This window comes from Chamaea fasciata, unplaced genomic scaffold (genome assembly GCF_029207755.1).
Source record: "Chamaea fasciata isolate MVZ Bird 193981 ecotype frontalis unplaced genomic scaffold, bChaFas1.0.hap1 SCAF_1, whole genome shotgun sequence".
NCBI classification, from domain to species: Eukaryota; Metazoa; Chordata; class Aves; order Passeriformes; family Sylviidae; genus Chamaea; species Chamaea fasciata.
The window spans coordinates 137783395-137797242 of NW_027094086.1; the positions used below are offsets into that span (position 1 = coordinate 137783395).

Genomic DNA, 13848 nt, shown 5'->3' on the forward strand with positions numbered 1-13848 from the left:
AGTAACAAATTTTGATTCACCAACAGATACTTTACCGGTTCAGTAGGGAAAGAACTGTCTTGATAGTTGTTGTATTTATGTACTCAGTTCCATGAGATGGGAACTTAAGTGTTGATAGCTCCAGTGTGAGCATGTCTGTTTTAGTAGCCTGTCAGATATGTCAGTCAGGCTAGATTGTCCAGTTGTACAGTTTGAGGTAAATTAGGCCTAATCAACTTGTGGTGCTGTGCCAGGATGCTTGGTTTTAGAGGATATGGGCTTAAGGCAGACAAAGCTGAAATGGCCCTGTGCAAGAAGAGCCCAGTGCCAGATGCACAGGTATTTGATGACTGTGGGACTACAGCAGTGCCATTGGCACAGTCCTGTTGCACAGGACTCCTTGACCATGTCAGCACTGCTTTCACACTGAAGCTGGTGTGTCTGCCTGCAGGTGTGCTGTGTGCATGTGGCAGCTTAGGGGTCACAGACTGCAGGAGCTTGGGTGTCACTTTCTGCCTTTTAGCTGTGCCTGTATTGTGTGATCAGAAACTGTTCTGAATTTCTGCAAAATAGCTGTGTAAAGCACTTTACACAGACTTCTCAAGCTCAGTGAGAATGTTGCTGTTGGTTGGTTTTTTGAATTTATTTAGCCCTTACTGTTTTTGGTATATGTATATACAGTCTTTGAAACACTTGGTTTTGTGGTTCCTTTATCTTAAAATCCAGCTTCTTGGCAATCCTTTTTCCTTGGTTATTTTTACCAGCCAAGGAGTTGGTTACTTTACCAGTTTGGATCTACAGTGTGATTCCATTATTGCTGGTGGACTTCCCTTTTGAAATTGTTCTGTTTGAGCAGTCTTGATGGTTTAATGTCTGCTCACAGGCTGAGCAAAATGCAGGCATTAATAGCAAAGTTCTTCATGTCCTACATTTCATAAAGGTACTTGTATAGTCTGTTCTCATAAATCAGTTTACAAACTACTACTGTTTCAGCCCCCTCAAGTATATAGTTCTATTTATTTCAACAGCAGAGTGATCATACAATTATCTTGCTTTTTCCTTTCAGTACCATGGGCTTTTCATGTGCTGCTCAGACTTTTTTAGCATATGCCTATTAATCTAAAAACCAGAAAGAACACATTTTCGTTTTGATGATAATTTTAAAAGGTGACTTTTCCTCTTAGATATGTAAAAGTTTGAATTTGCATTAAAACTCCCCCCTGTGTATTTAAATGAATCAAGTTATGTCTTGAGTTTGCTTTAGAAGATGGTGTCTGACTTACCATCTGTAGTTTGTTTCACAGAAATCTGTTACTGAAATAGAGAATTTCTGGAGGTTCAGGTGACCACTGGTTAATAATCCACACTATTGTGAAGTCGGCAAATGCCAGACAGGCCAGACAGTTTGTGGGTTTTGTCTTTATGGACCCCTAGAAACCATTTTTTCTTTGCTCCCCGCTTTTCTTTTAAATTTTTAGCTTGATTTTGCAGAGTGGAGGATAGATTTTGAAGCTGAACCTCTCTTGTACGTACTTTAAAATTGACTGAGGTATGCAAAGCGTTGGGCAAGATGCAGTATCTTGAACTTCATTTGCTGTAAATTAGACGTTACTATATTCCCAAACTTCTTATCCTGACACAGTTCAGAAATTCACATAGAACACTGTATCTTACTGCTGGTGTCTTAATACCTTTCATTGCATGTATACTACGAAGGAAAAGCAAGAGGGTACTGATGGCTATTTCTGTAGTCACCCATGAGTTTACAACTTAGAATAAAGGGAGCAGCAAACTGATAAATATGCTTTAGATTTTCTTCACCATTTTTAATAGAGATGTTTTTAATATGCTGTGATGTAATTACGTGCTTGACACTGTCTAATGTATTTTCAAGTAGGGAACTCTTAAGATTGTACATGAAGATTTTACTTGGGTAATGAACAACTCTTTTGAGGTTGAAAATGAATTCAGCTCAGATGGAAGATAGAGTCAAAAATAATACTAAGTTGAACTGTTTTGCCTAATAAGCTTGCAATATTTTGACAAGTCACGTGGGTCTAAATTTGCTTGTTATGTCTATTAATAATCCCTTCTTAGTAAAAAATAATCTTTCTGTCACAGCTGTGAAATTAGAACTTTTTTTTTAAAGAACACCTTGTGAAGAAAATAAAAATTGTGTCAACAAAAGGCCTTATCAAAAAAAAAAACCCCACAGGTGTTGAAACTGTAATTCGCTTGGTTTTTTCTGTTTCTTGCACTTGCTCTTTACTGTGGAGGAATTCTAATGAAATTTTGAATTTTCCAGGTTGCTACTCCAGGTGTTAAACAAGGACCAGCTTCCCAGGCAGCACCTCAGCAGCCAGTAATAGCTGACAAGCAGGCTGGTCATGAACCTGCCTCTCCACGAAGTCTTCAGCGCTCAAGGTATACTGAAATGCTTCTCTGTTCTGTCATTACTTTTTTATCTGCATTCAGTGTGTGTTCTGTGTGCTGCAGTTAGTGAACCCTTCTGTGGCCCATTTATTGAACATAAAATTTCACTGCTGCTACTGACACGATGCATATGAGTACCTTTGTTACGTAGTTAATGTTGTAGATTCTCCATTTTTGGGGTAATCATTAGACCATTCTCACAGAAGCAAAATGGAACTCATAGTTGTGTTCTCTCACTCTGGTGTCATTTTTTACGTGATTCCTTGGATTGTGATTTCAGAGTTTAGAGTTTCTGTCTCTGTGTGGTTGTGGAATCTGTGATGTGTTTAGTGTTAGATGTTGGTAGGGTCTTGCTGTAGTGTAATTTGATTCGGAAATTCGCGTGATCTTTTGGTTTGTCCAGTGATTTTGCTGCTGTAATGAAAAACATCAAAAATTAAGTAAGTTTCACAAATACCTTTCCCTGGCCAGACTTTTTTGTCAACATTGCAACGTATTTAGATGTTGCATTGATTTACAAGGTAGGTTTAGAATCTGTATCTTGTTTGAAATTCTTCTTCTGGGAAGATGGACTCTTCACAGTGTCAGATGCTTTGCTTTTTGTCGTATTGGTTCCGGGGGCTGTAAGCAAAGATGTATCATGAGGTCATTTTGAGATGGAGTCATGGTATTGAACTGTGGCAGGAAAAGGTTGACTTTTATAGAGGTTCTGTAAATCTACAATTCTTAATAGCTGGATTTTTAGAGTGGTTGAATAATGTGTGTGGTGTGGTGTGGTATGGTATTAAAAAAACAAGCTAAAAACCCAAACCCAGTACGCTTTCATTGTCAGCATACCTGAAGCTACATGTGCTGGTGCTTTCCGGATCATAAAATACTGAGGTCCTTTTATCTGCCTTTCTGGGGCTAATAGCAAAGGGGACCTTTGTTTTATTTGTTGGTTTTGGCTGTTTTTGTGGGGAGAAGGGATTATTTTGTGGTTTGAGGTTTTCTGGGGGACTGGGTTGTCTGTTGTGTGGTTGACAGTCCTGTCCCAGAAGCTGGCTTTACTGGAGACCCTTCAGTATTGACCAGTTTGAGGGTACAAACACAAGCAAGTCAGAAATTTTGAGTTTTTAGTGTAGGCTATTTTACAAACACTTCATTTTAATCTTTGTCAGATTATAAGCCTATAAGTCATTTATCTCTTTTAGGAGAATAAAAGCAGAGTGTCCAGCTCCAGTCCCTAGTAATTATGAATAGTGCTATTTAAATCTCTTTGAATTACAGTACCAAAGATAAAATTACACTGTGCAGCAAGCTAAGCTTTTTTATGAGGAGTGATGAGGTTCTGGGAGACAGCTCTCAGTTACAGGCCCTTTTCTTCTTTGTTCATCACCCTTTCCCCATGGGAAATTTTCTTAAGAAAGACAGTCTTATTCTTGGGAACCTTTACCATGGCTTGGAGTCTGTGTGAGTTGATACTGGTGGGCCTTTGGCCTGCTAGTTCACACCTCACCCTCCCTTTGGGTTGCATGACTCTGGCATGACCCTTACTACAGTGAGTTTAGGGATCTGCTGTCCCTCTGCAAACCATTGCTCCATTTGGCATCAGTGTTTCGGTGGAGGGAGCTGAGTTTGCCCCAGCGCTGCTGAAGCAGGGGCATTGTGCAGGTAGCACAGTCCTGTGGCTGAGCAGGAGGCAGCACTGGAGTCAGTGTGCAGGCCAGAATGAAAGATACTGAGACAGTGTTAGTATTGTTCAACGTCCCATAGCTCTCAGATTAATACATGTTTGTGATTCTGCTGTAATGTGTGTTGTGAGTTCATGTGATTGTTTGCTTTGGAAGTGTCTCATTCACAACAAGTGCAAGATAAAGGAGTAGGTGACTTGGAAAAACCTGTGTGACTGGTATTTTCTTCTGTTGAGTGCAGTGGAGTTGAATCAAGGTGGACCAGCTCAGATACTGATTTACTTACCTGCAAAAGATATGCTGCATCCAGGCAGTATGTCTGAATTGATACAAAACAGATGATTTCTTCGTAGGTGAAAGCAATTGGTTGGATTGGGAATTGCTTTTGGGAGCTAATGTCCTTTACTTTTATAGGAGTGAACACCAATTTAGCAAACTGTACTGTGGACAGATGGTCCAAAATCTTTTTAGCTCTGTGAATTAAGGTTACATTTTTCTCCAGCTTAAATACAGATTAATTGAGCAGAAGTTAATCACTACTACATTTCCTTGGCTTATTAAAAGTTTTAATGAATGGAGATAAAATTTCTTGACTTGTTGGGGTGGAAGCACTGTGTAAGAAGACGTGAGTATCTATTGCTTACTTTAAAGAAGTGAACGTTTCAGCCATTTAAATTGGGAAATTAACACAGTGCAGGCATGCAGTGAGTCTGTCTGTTAGAGATTATTCCAAAGATACACCATGAATTATGGATGCTTTAAAAATGAAACTAAACGTGTGCGTCCATAATTAATAGTTTCATCAGGTTTGTAGTTTCTTTTTGTTTTCAGAGAGGACTGACAAAATTTTTCCTTTACCTTGGGAAAGTGCTATGAAGGGAGGTATTTCATTCTGTTTTTTGTAGGTTGTAAAATTCTGATGTTTGTAGTGGTGTATTTCAGAACCATCGTGTTCTCATACCCTAGTTACTGATATTTTTGCTTCTCTGGAGGCATTCTGTTGCTTGTGGCATAGTCTTTAACTCAGCTAAGGCAAGTATTTGCCTTTAGTGAAGCATTTAAAAATATTGTGGCAGTTTGGAACACTCATAGCTGCATTCGTAGCTCCCCCTGCTGCTAACGTAGCAGTGCTTAGGATATTTTGTGACAGTATGCTCTAGTCATAATTAAGATACAATTTCATTTTTGAGAAGCCCACAGATTTTATTTATTTATTTTCTTGAATAATTTCTGATGTGTTAGAGTGATTTTTACTGATGAAATAGGAGTAGGAGAAGGCAGGCTGATAAACGAAGAGGAGGCTAGTCATAGGGGGAAGTTCAGTACTGGTAGAACGTTAGGTTAAATAAAGTTATGCCTGAATTCTACTTACTTAAATTCTGCTTAATAAAAGTAGCCTTTCTCTGCACCATCACTATACTGATGCTAAATGAGTACATTGAAACTTAGAATAATTTACTTTGGAACAGAATTCTAGCTACAGTCTACTTTAGTCCCAACTTAGAGTAGGACTGGCAAGTCTGAATTGCTAAGGGCATTATTTAGGTGATTTTTTTTATTATCTCAGAATATCTTCTGATGTTTGACTGCCCTTATGGTGATTTTTTTTTCTCATGCCTAATGAGAATTCCCCTTGTTGCAGCTTGTCTCTGCCTCTTGTACTATCACACTGCATCTCTGAAAAGAGCCTGTTCTCCCCAAAAGTAGTAAAAATCTATAAAAAGATCCCTCAATCCCCTTTCCCTCAGCCTTCTGTTTTCCAGACTGAATAAACTTTAAGCTGCTCCTGATACAGCGTGTGTTTTAGTCCCTTAGTCACCTCTGTCACCTCTGCCACATTCATTTGATATAGCAGTTTAATTCTTGTCTGGTTTTAGGCTTCCCACTACACAGTGCTCCAGATACTGTGATTCTCATAAGCTCTGAGAAGAGGGGAGGAATTGCTTTTTTTAATAGGGGAAGTGCTTCATCCCTCTTGTCGACTTGGTGACTCTCTGGCTTTGTTCCAGCAGGTCCGTGTCAGACATCCAGTTTGTTGACTGTAATACTTCATGCTGTAATTCTTTGCAAGCGTGAATTGATTAGGATAATTGTCTGGGCATTGGAATAGAAAGATAGTTGCATTTTGTAAGGAAGTTTCCAAGGGGACTGACAGATTGGGTGATGAATCTAAAGCCCTTCAAAATTTGGTTCCCTTTCATAATATTTTCTGCTTGCCTGCAAGTGATACAAAGTTTTAAGAAATAGACTGAAATTATGGCCTGTGCTGAAAAGTTTCTGCCAGTGGGAGAGTTGTACTTACACAATTAGTACTACAGTTTCTCAGTATATGTAGTGCCAAAGAACATTTAATGGTGCGGTACCATCACTGTTATGCTGAGTATGTTCCAGTAAAGCAGTCAAGTTTAGTGGCTACAAACACACTGCTCCTGTGATACTTCTGTTCTCCTGAGTTCACTAAATGAAGATGTACAATGTCACAAAACCATCTAGGTTGTGTTTTGACATGAGTAGTAAACTCCTCAAATCCCATATGGCTGCATTTTCAGATCAGGCGTTGTTCTTAATGATTATTGTGGCAAACCTCTGTTGAATAAACCTGTTTGACTCCCATCTTACACATCATGACTGAAAATCTCAGGTTTGCAGCTGTTTGAAGGAAGAACATGCATGTATATATTTTCTGTCCAACACCATCTAGGCACAGCTTACATCTCTTGAACAGCTCTCAAAAGTTTAAAAAAACCCCCAGTTTTTAAAAACGGGTTTTTTTGAGTTAAAAAAACGGACAAACACAAAACCCTACCAAACAACAAAAACCTTCTCTTATATTGTAGCACTCAATTCCAATAAAAGTTAGAGGCTTATAGAAAGGTGGCACTGGTTTGGTCTACCAACAGTATTTATTTGTGGTTTGAACACTTAATGGATTTTTGTGCCTGGAAGCAATGAATTTTCAGTGTTCATTTCTCTATAGATTCACATATGTTTTTAAATGCTCACTTGCTTTTATTAATTCTTTCTTCTAGTAGTCAAAGAAGTCCATCACCAGGTCCAAATCATACCTCTAGCAGTAGTGCATCAAACTCAACACCTGCACCACAAAACACATCTGTACGACCCACATGTTCATTAACACCTACGCTAGCAGCACACTTCAATGAAAACCTTATAAAGCATGTTCAAGGCTGGCCTGCAGATCATGCAGAGAAGCAGGTGAGTACTCCTTTGCTTTGTTACCTGTGAGAGTCCATAATGTGTAGCTTAAAATTTGGGTTTCTTACTCAGGTTGCTTTTTCTAGGAATTAAAGAATTAAAACCCTATGCTTGTCCTTAGCCAGAAGAGAGGAGAGGAAAGAGAAATTAGGCCAGACCTGGAGGTTTTACATGTGTTAACCTTTCAGTGGTTGGGTGTTCTCAGTCTCACTTGAAATGTCAATGCTTTTGAAATTCCCTCAGATGAGTAGCTATCCTCATAACTATTTTCTTACTGCCGAAGTTCTCTTGAAATTTGCAGAGAACATAGAGTTAATATTTTTTTCATAATGATAATGATTTGTTTATGTGGAAAATGCTATAAATTTGGTAGAGAGTTAAACTATTTGAGACTGCTCCACAGTTTGTTGCTGACTTGTTAGTTCTGCACAGTGAAACAGGAACTCCACCTTTTTTGTAAATTGATGTAGAGTACTCAGACTGAATTTGGGCAATTTTTATAATGGGAAATCCAGTAGGACTGCCATCCATATGTTATAGCTAATTGCATGGAACCTGTTCTGTTGTAGTAGTACAAGGAAACTGGATGCATGTCAGCTGCTTGAAATGTATTACTCAAAGGAACCGTATCGGTTATTGAATCTAGTTCAGTTCTTTCCACAGGCAGCCCTATCTCATGCAGTCACTTTGGGGTAATAAGCTTACCTAGCCCAGTTGACTTTGGTCTTTTGAAGAGTTGTTGCATGCTGGCACAAGTCTGCACTGGAGACTTCTGGGTAGTAGCTTGCAAGATGACTCTTACCAGCACAGTCTAAACTGAGACCCTGTTAGGATTCTTGCTTCTTTTCATTGATTTTTTTAAAATCAGTTTTAAGACATTAAGTACAAACCTGTACTGAGTCAAACACTGAGCCATTGCTGTGGAGTGTCTTCAACGAAATGCTGTAGCACAGACACCTATCTATGGCCTTGATCCTTAGTTTTGAAAGTATTATTTTCACTGTGTACTGAATTCACAAGTATCTTAATAAAGAAAATAGATTTATGCCGTGCATAGGTTTTGGGGTCTTTTTCCCTTGTTGGTAATAAAGAGAGCAGATAACTCAGCTAATGCTATACAGTCATGTACTCAGTTGGATACTTTTCCCTTTGTGTTACATGCTGTGTTATCCTGTCCACTTTTCAGATGATTTCACATGGCAGTGTTGTTTATAGACCAGTTTTGAATAGTAACACTTGAGACACTTAAGTGAGATATTTGATATAAAAGTGAATGAAAGTATAGGTGCAGTACGTAGTGAAGAAGATAAGATTCATCAAAGTGGAGAGACTAAAAATGCAGTGCCTTGGTTTCTTCAGATAGCTGCCAGATATATAGTGTGATTTGAACTTAGGGTAGAAGAGCACATGCCAGAGTAAACTGAAAAATAAATTAGAAGAGTCAGGACAGGTATGTTCTGAAGCAGTTAGACTTGAAGAAATGTGCTGTGCCATAGTTAATAGCTAAAACATTCTTCTTCAAGTACAGCATTTATCTCACAGAACTCATAAAAAGCACATAACATAGAAAACTGAAAAACAGTTCAGTAACTGGAGTTGTGCAGAGAAGACATGGGCAATTGTATCCTACTGGAGACTGGGATATTCCTGGATGTTAACAAACTCCAGAAAAGAAAACTTTTAATGTAGGGAATTAGAACACAAAATGCTGCTTTGAGCTGAAGAAATGCCAAAAACTGATGAAGACCTCTGCTAAATAACATTATTTTTTGGGAAGGAAAATTAAGCATATGAGCCCTTAAGCAGATGTGGATGAATCCCAGTTGGCAGCTAAGCACCACACAGCCACTTGCTTGCTCTGCCACAGCTGGATTAGGGAAACAATTAGGCAAAAGTGAGAAAATTCAGGAGTTGAAGTAAAAGCAGGTTACAGAGTAAAAGAGGGTGGGGGGAAAGCGATACAAAAGCAGTCACTTCCAGCCAGCCAGTGCACAGCCAGTCCCCAAGCTGTGGTTACCCTGGAACACTGTCCCCCAGTTTTACTGCTGAGCATGACACATGGTATGGTGTGGAATATCCCTGAGGTCACTAGAGGTCAGCTGTCCCAGTTTTGTTGCCTCCCTGCCTATTGCCCACCCACAACGTATTTGCTGGGTGGTGAGGGGGTCTGAGGGAGAAAGGGGGAAACCCTTGATGCTGTGTAGGGTCTGCTTAGAAATAGCTAAAATGTGATTGTGTTGTCAGCATTGGCTTGGTCCTAGATTCAGAACATGGCACCACCTGGACTGCTGTGAAGAGAATTAGTTCCATCCCAGCCAGACCCAGTGTAGCGGAGGATAAGATAACATTGCTAAATAGTAATGCTCCAAGCAAGGCTGTTTTTTGAAACCATTTTTCCATGTGCCACTTGAAAGAAGTCCTGTTCCTTATTGCAGTGTAATACACAGGGCCTCCATGTAATTCTACTGGTCTCCTTGGTGCTGTTGAGGAGTTCTCTGGAGTCATATTCAGTTCAGTGATGACACTTCAAGAAATGCACAAATTGGGAATTGGAGAGGTCATGCTCTTTAAATTTACTCTTCTCCTTCTCTCCAGCCGACTAGGTGGGAATATTAAAGTAATGGAGTTGGTCTATTAGAGAGCACCTGAGGAGGGTTGCAAAGTTTTTTTGGTCAGGTAGAGGGTAGCTGGAAGATGGCATTCAGTTTTTTTTGTCACTTAGTCTTAATTAGATGGGGGGTTTTAAGTCTGCCATTGGAATTATAGTTGGAGGCTTTGAAAGCCTGCCATTGGAATAATGGTTGGAGACTTTGAACTACTTGAAAAAATCATTTTAGAAACTGCAAGCCCTGTCACGTACTGTCTTTCAAGATGGTCGGGTAAACATTTGTTAGGATCAAGAAAGTCTAAACTATCCCTGCTTTAGCATAGGCGTGGGTTAGACAGTTTCTGGGCAGCAGTGTTGTTTATTTGTGATTCAGAATAGGCTTTTGTAGAGAACTTAATGTGCTTCTGATTTAATACTCCCTTTTGAAATTAGAGTGCTTTGCTGTTTCAAGAGACACTCATCCAGCAATTCTCTGAGTATTGCCAGTTGTTTCCAATGCAGGATTCAAAATCCTAACCTTTATGTTTAACCCCTGCAGGCATCAAGATTACGTGAGGAAGCCCATAACATGGGAAGTGTGCATATGTCAGAAATTTGTACTGAATTAAAGAATTTAAGGTCTTTAGTTCGAGTATGTGAAATTCAAGCAACTTTGCGTGAGCAAAGGTAAGTGTGTGCTCTGTGCTTATTTTCAGTTTCTAGGTTGTTATTAGAACTTCCATTCTGGCATTATTTTGCATGAGTTCTGTTTGCTGATGACTTTTTAAGTACACCAGTACTTGCCATGTTTGCAAACTGTCTTCCCTGTGTACATTCAGCCTATTTCTCTCCACTAAACAGAACCAGGTATGCAGTTTCTATATCTGTTATTACTTGGATAGAAAAGAAATATCTTTGCCGAAATCCTAGGGCATTACAAAAACCAATTAACTCACAGTATTTCAGCATGCTTCTAGACTATCAGCCCATATGTAATGCACAGATCACATAGGTACACATCTGCACAGTTTATCCTGATCTGAAGCACTACAGTTTATATGAGAGATTCAATAGGTCTAAAGCCAGAGCAAGTTTGAAGAGGTGTAATATACATCATAAGCTAAGGAAAAATTAATGTTTGCTTATAGCAAAATAGATTCTGCTTCTTAAGTCAGTGATAGCAGGTGTCATATGTATCACTGAAGTGATACACAGCTAAGCATTTGAGTACTTCTGTGCAGGATTGGAAACTGTAATCACAAAATACATGCTCAAAATATTCACCAGTGGTCATGATTTTGTATCTGTTTTCATACTCAGTTTCGTCTTTCAATGATGTTATCCCAGCTATTAAGTCACACTACAGTGTGAATACAGTGCTTCTAATTTACTATTTGAAGCCACCCTAATTGTATTGCATGCTGTTAAAATAGCTGCATTTATTTTAGAAGCTCTAGCATTTTGGCAGTTAGTGAAACAGTCCTTTAGAAGCAAGCTATATTTGTAAACCTTTCCTGATTAAGAATTGAAAATACCCATTCTTTCTGAAGCTTTATTGCGTAACTTCACTACATGAATTATGATTTCTGTAGTATATTTAATGAACTGCTTGGTTTCTTACAGTTTTAATTTCCTACGGTGTCATTTGTCTCTGACTGCACATTTGATCTGAAATAACATGTCAAATGTCATTGTTCAGCTCATTAAGTAGCCCCTTCTTTCTTGTACACTTTGTATCCTTAAACTGTCAATGGATAAATTACTATTATGACTTTGAGCCTATAGTAACATGTATCTCTTATTTTTGCTGCAATCCCAAAGATGTGGAATACAAGGCATAAGTAACCAAGTTGATGGGGGAGGCTTTTGGAAAGGGTGGGATTAGGAAAATCAATACATTTAAATGATAATACTATCTCTGTACTTTGGCACAGAAGATTACTACTTAAGTTTCTTGTAAGAAGGAACTTCATCTCTAGACAAAGCACGTACATTGTTTGGATCATAACTGACAGCATGTGAAAAGGCACTTTCCATTGACTGATATATTTTATATGCCCATGCCTTGAAGCTAAATGTTACCTTTTCGGTGTGTCTATATTAATATATTATTTTCCACCTACTTTTCAGTAGAGAATTCATTTTTAATGAACTGGGCACATATTTGTAAAGTGTTCCACAAAAGTGTTGAATTGATGCTTTTTCTGCATTAATTGAAGTTGCTTCAGACTTCATAGAATATTTATATAAAACCTAAACTCTCCCTGAGTATTTTCTTACTTCACTGACATGTTTGCATTACACTTCAGCATCATGAAAAGTGGTTTCAAAGTGTTAATTAAAAATTCTGGGAAGCAGTCCTGTGAAACAGATGTTCGTTAGTCGCAGTAATTGCTTATGTCAGTTCAGAAAAAGAAGAAAAAATGTATAAAAAGTTGTGAGCAATATAATTTATTTCTAAGCAAGGTGTAGTTCCAACTTTTTTTTCTTAGATGCCCTTAAATGATGCCTTAAATGTTTTTGAGATTGGAGCTTACCATAACTAGAGACTACCATTAGCCACAGAGCCAAATACTTTTAAAAAAGTGAGCGAGAAGGAAATGCACTTTCTTTTTTTTTTTAATGAGCACTTCAGGTTGTCTTATAGTCTGGAAAACTGCATGACACAGGCATAATGCTGTTCTCCAGATTACTCAGTTACCTGGCTTGCTTGCCAGTGTCCTGCTTTTTCTGGAAGCCACATTCAAGTGAAGAGCGGATGTAAGCATAACTGTGTATCAGTCATAATTGAAATAGAGCAACTTAGTTTTTTTGAACCGAAGTGTCAAACGCACCAAGCCTTTGCGCATCTGCATATGGCTGTAGATTATTGAAGAGATTCAGAATTAACTTGATATCTTAATTTTTTAATGGGGCTAAAGAACTTGGTATCTTTCACTGAAATTGTAGAATTACTTGCGTACTTATGTAATACATCTGTATAATCGAAATGTTTATACTAATTTGTTTCTTTTCTCTTGCAGGATACTATTTTTGAGGCAACAAATTAAAGAACTTGAAAAGCTAAAGAATCAGAATTCCTTCATGGTGTGAAAAGTTTTAAACAATTGCACATGGTTTTGAGTACAAGAACTATTAAACTGATGCCCAGTCTTAACACTTTTGAGCTGCATTTGAGTAGACTTTGGACCGTTGAGCTGGGCAGAAAAAAAGTTGACATGGGGAAGGGGACAGGAGGGAGTCAAATTCAGGGGAAAGATACAAGAATGATTTGTAAAACCCTTGAAATGTAGATTTCTTGTAGATGTATTCTTCACGTTGTAAATATATTTTGTAGAGTGAAGCCATGGGAAGCCATGTGTATCAGAGCTTAGACATCCAAAACTAATCAGTGCTGAGGTGGCTAAATACCTAGCCTCTTACATGTAAACCTGTCTGCAAAATTAGCTTTCTTTTTTTTTTTCTTTCTTCTTTTATTTCTTTTTTTTTTTTTCCTTTTTTTTTAGTTAATTTATCATTCAGAAATTTTTCATTTCCTAAAATTCAATGCAAGCGCCAGGCGATTTGTGTCTAAGGCTGCAACAGTTTGGGCAATGTACAAAATACCACGAAACAACTGTTTCCACACTTGCACCGAGTCGAGAGCAGTGCTTCTCCATTTCTGTTTTACAGAGAAATGTTTTTCATCTTCTGTGTTCCATTTCCCTGTGAAATCCTAAATCTGATTTTATCAGCTTTTTAATGCTTCTAATTTTCTCTTTTCTTAAGGCACTGTTGCTATGGCACTTTTTCTATAATCTTTTCATTCCTGTGTACAGTAGCTTAAAATTGCAGTGATTGAGCATAACCCACTTGTTTGTATAAATTATTGAAACGTATTTCCATTTGCACCCTGTAAGAATGGACTTAGAGTACTGCTGGGCATGTGTGCTGAAAGTACATTACTTGCTCAAATATAAG

General features: G+C 38.3%; 1 protein-coding gene across 3 annotated transcripts in view; it reads left to right on the top strand.

Moving 5' to 3' along the window:
* Window positions 1-13080, top strand: part of WAC (WW domain containing adaptor with coiled-coil) — a 56563-nt gene extending 43483 nt beyond the window's left edge. For 2 of the 3 annotated variants that reach the window (XM_066199555.1, XM_066199574.1), the window contains 4 exons: window positions 2285-2403; window positions 7115-7301; window positions 10448-10575; window positions 12912-13080. In XM_066199555.1, coding sequence (XP_066055652.1) covers window positions 2285-2403; window positions 7115-7301; window positions 10448-10575; window positions 12912-12981 — 504 coding nt within the window. In that variant the 3' untranslated portion in view covers window positions 12982-13080. The remainder of the gene's footprint in view (window positions 1-2284; window positions 2404-7114; window positions 7302-10447; window positions 10576-12911) is intronic. The other variant, XM_066199565.1, reaches the window with a different exon arrangement.
* Window positions 13081-13848: the final 768 nt, after the last annotated feature.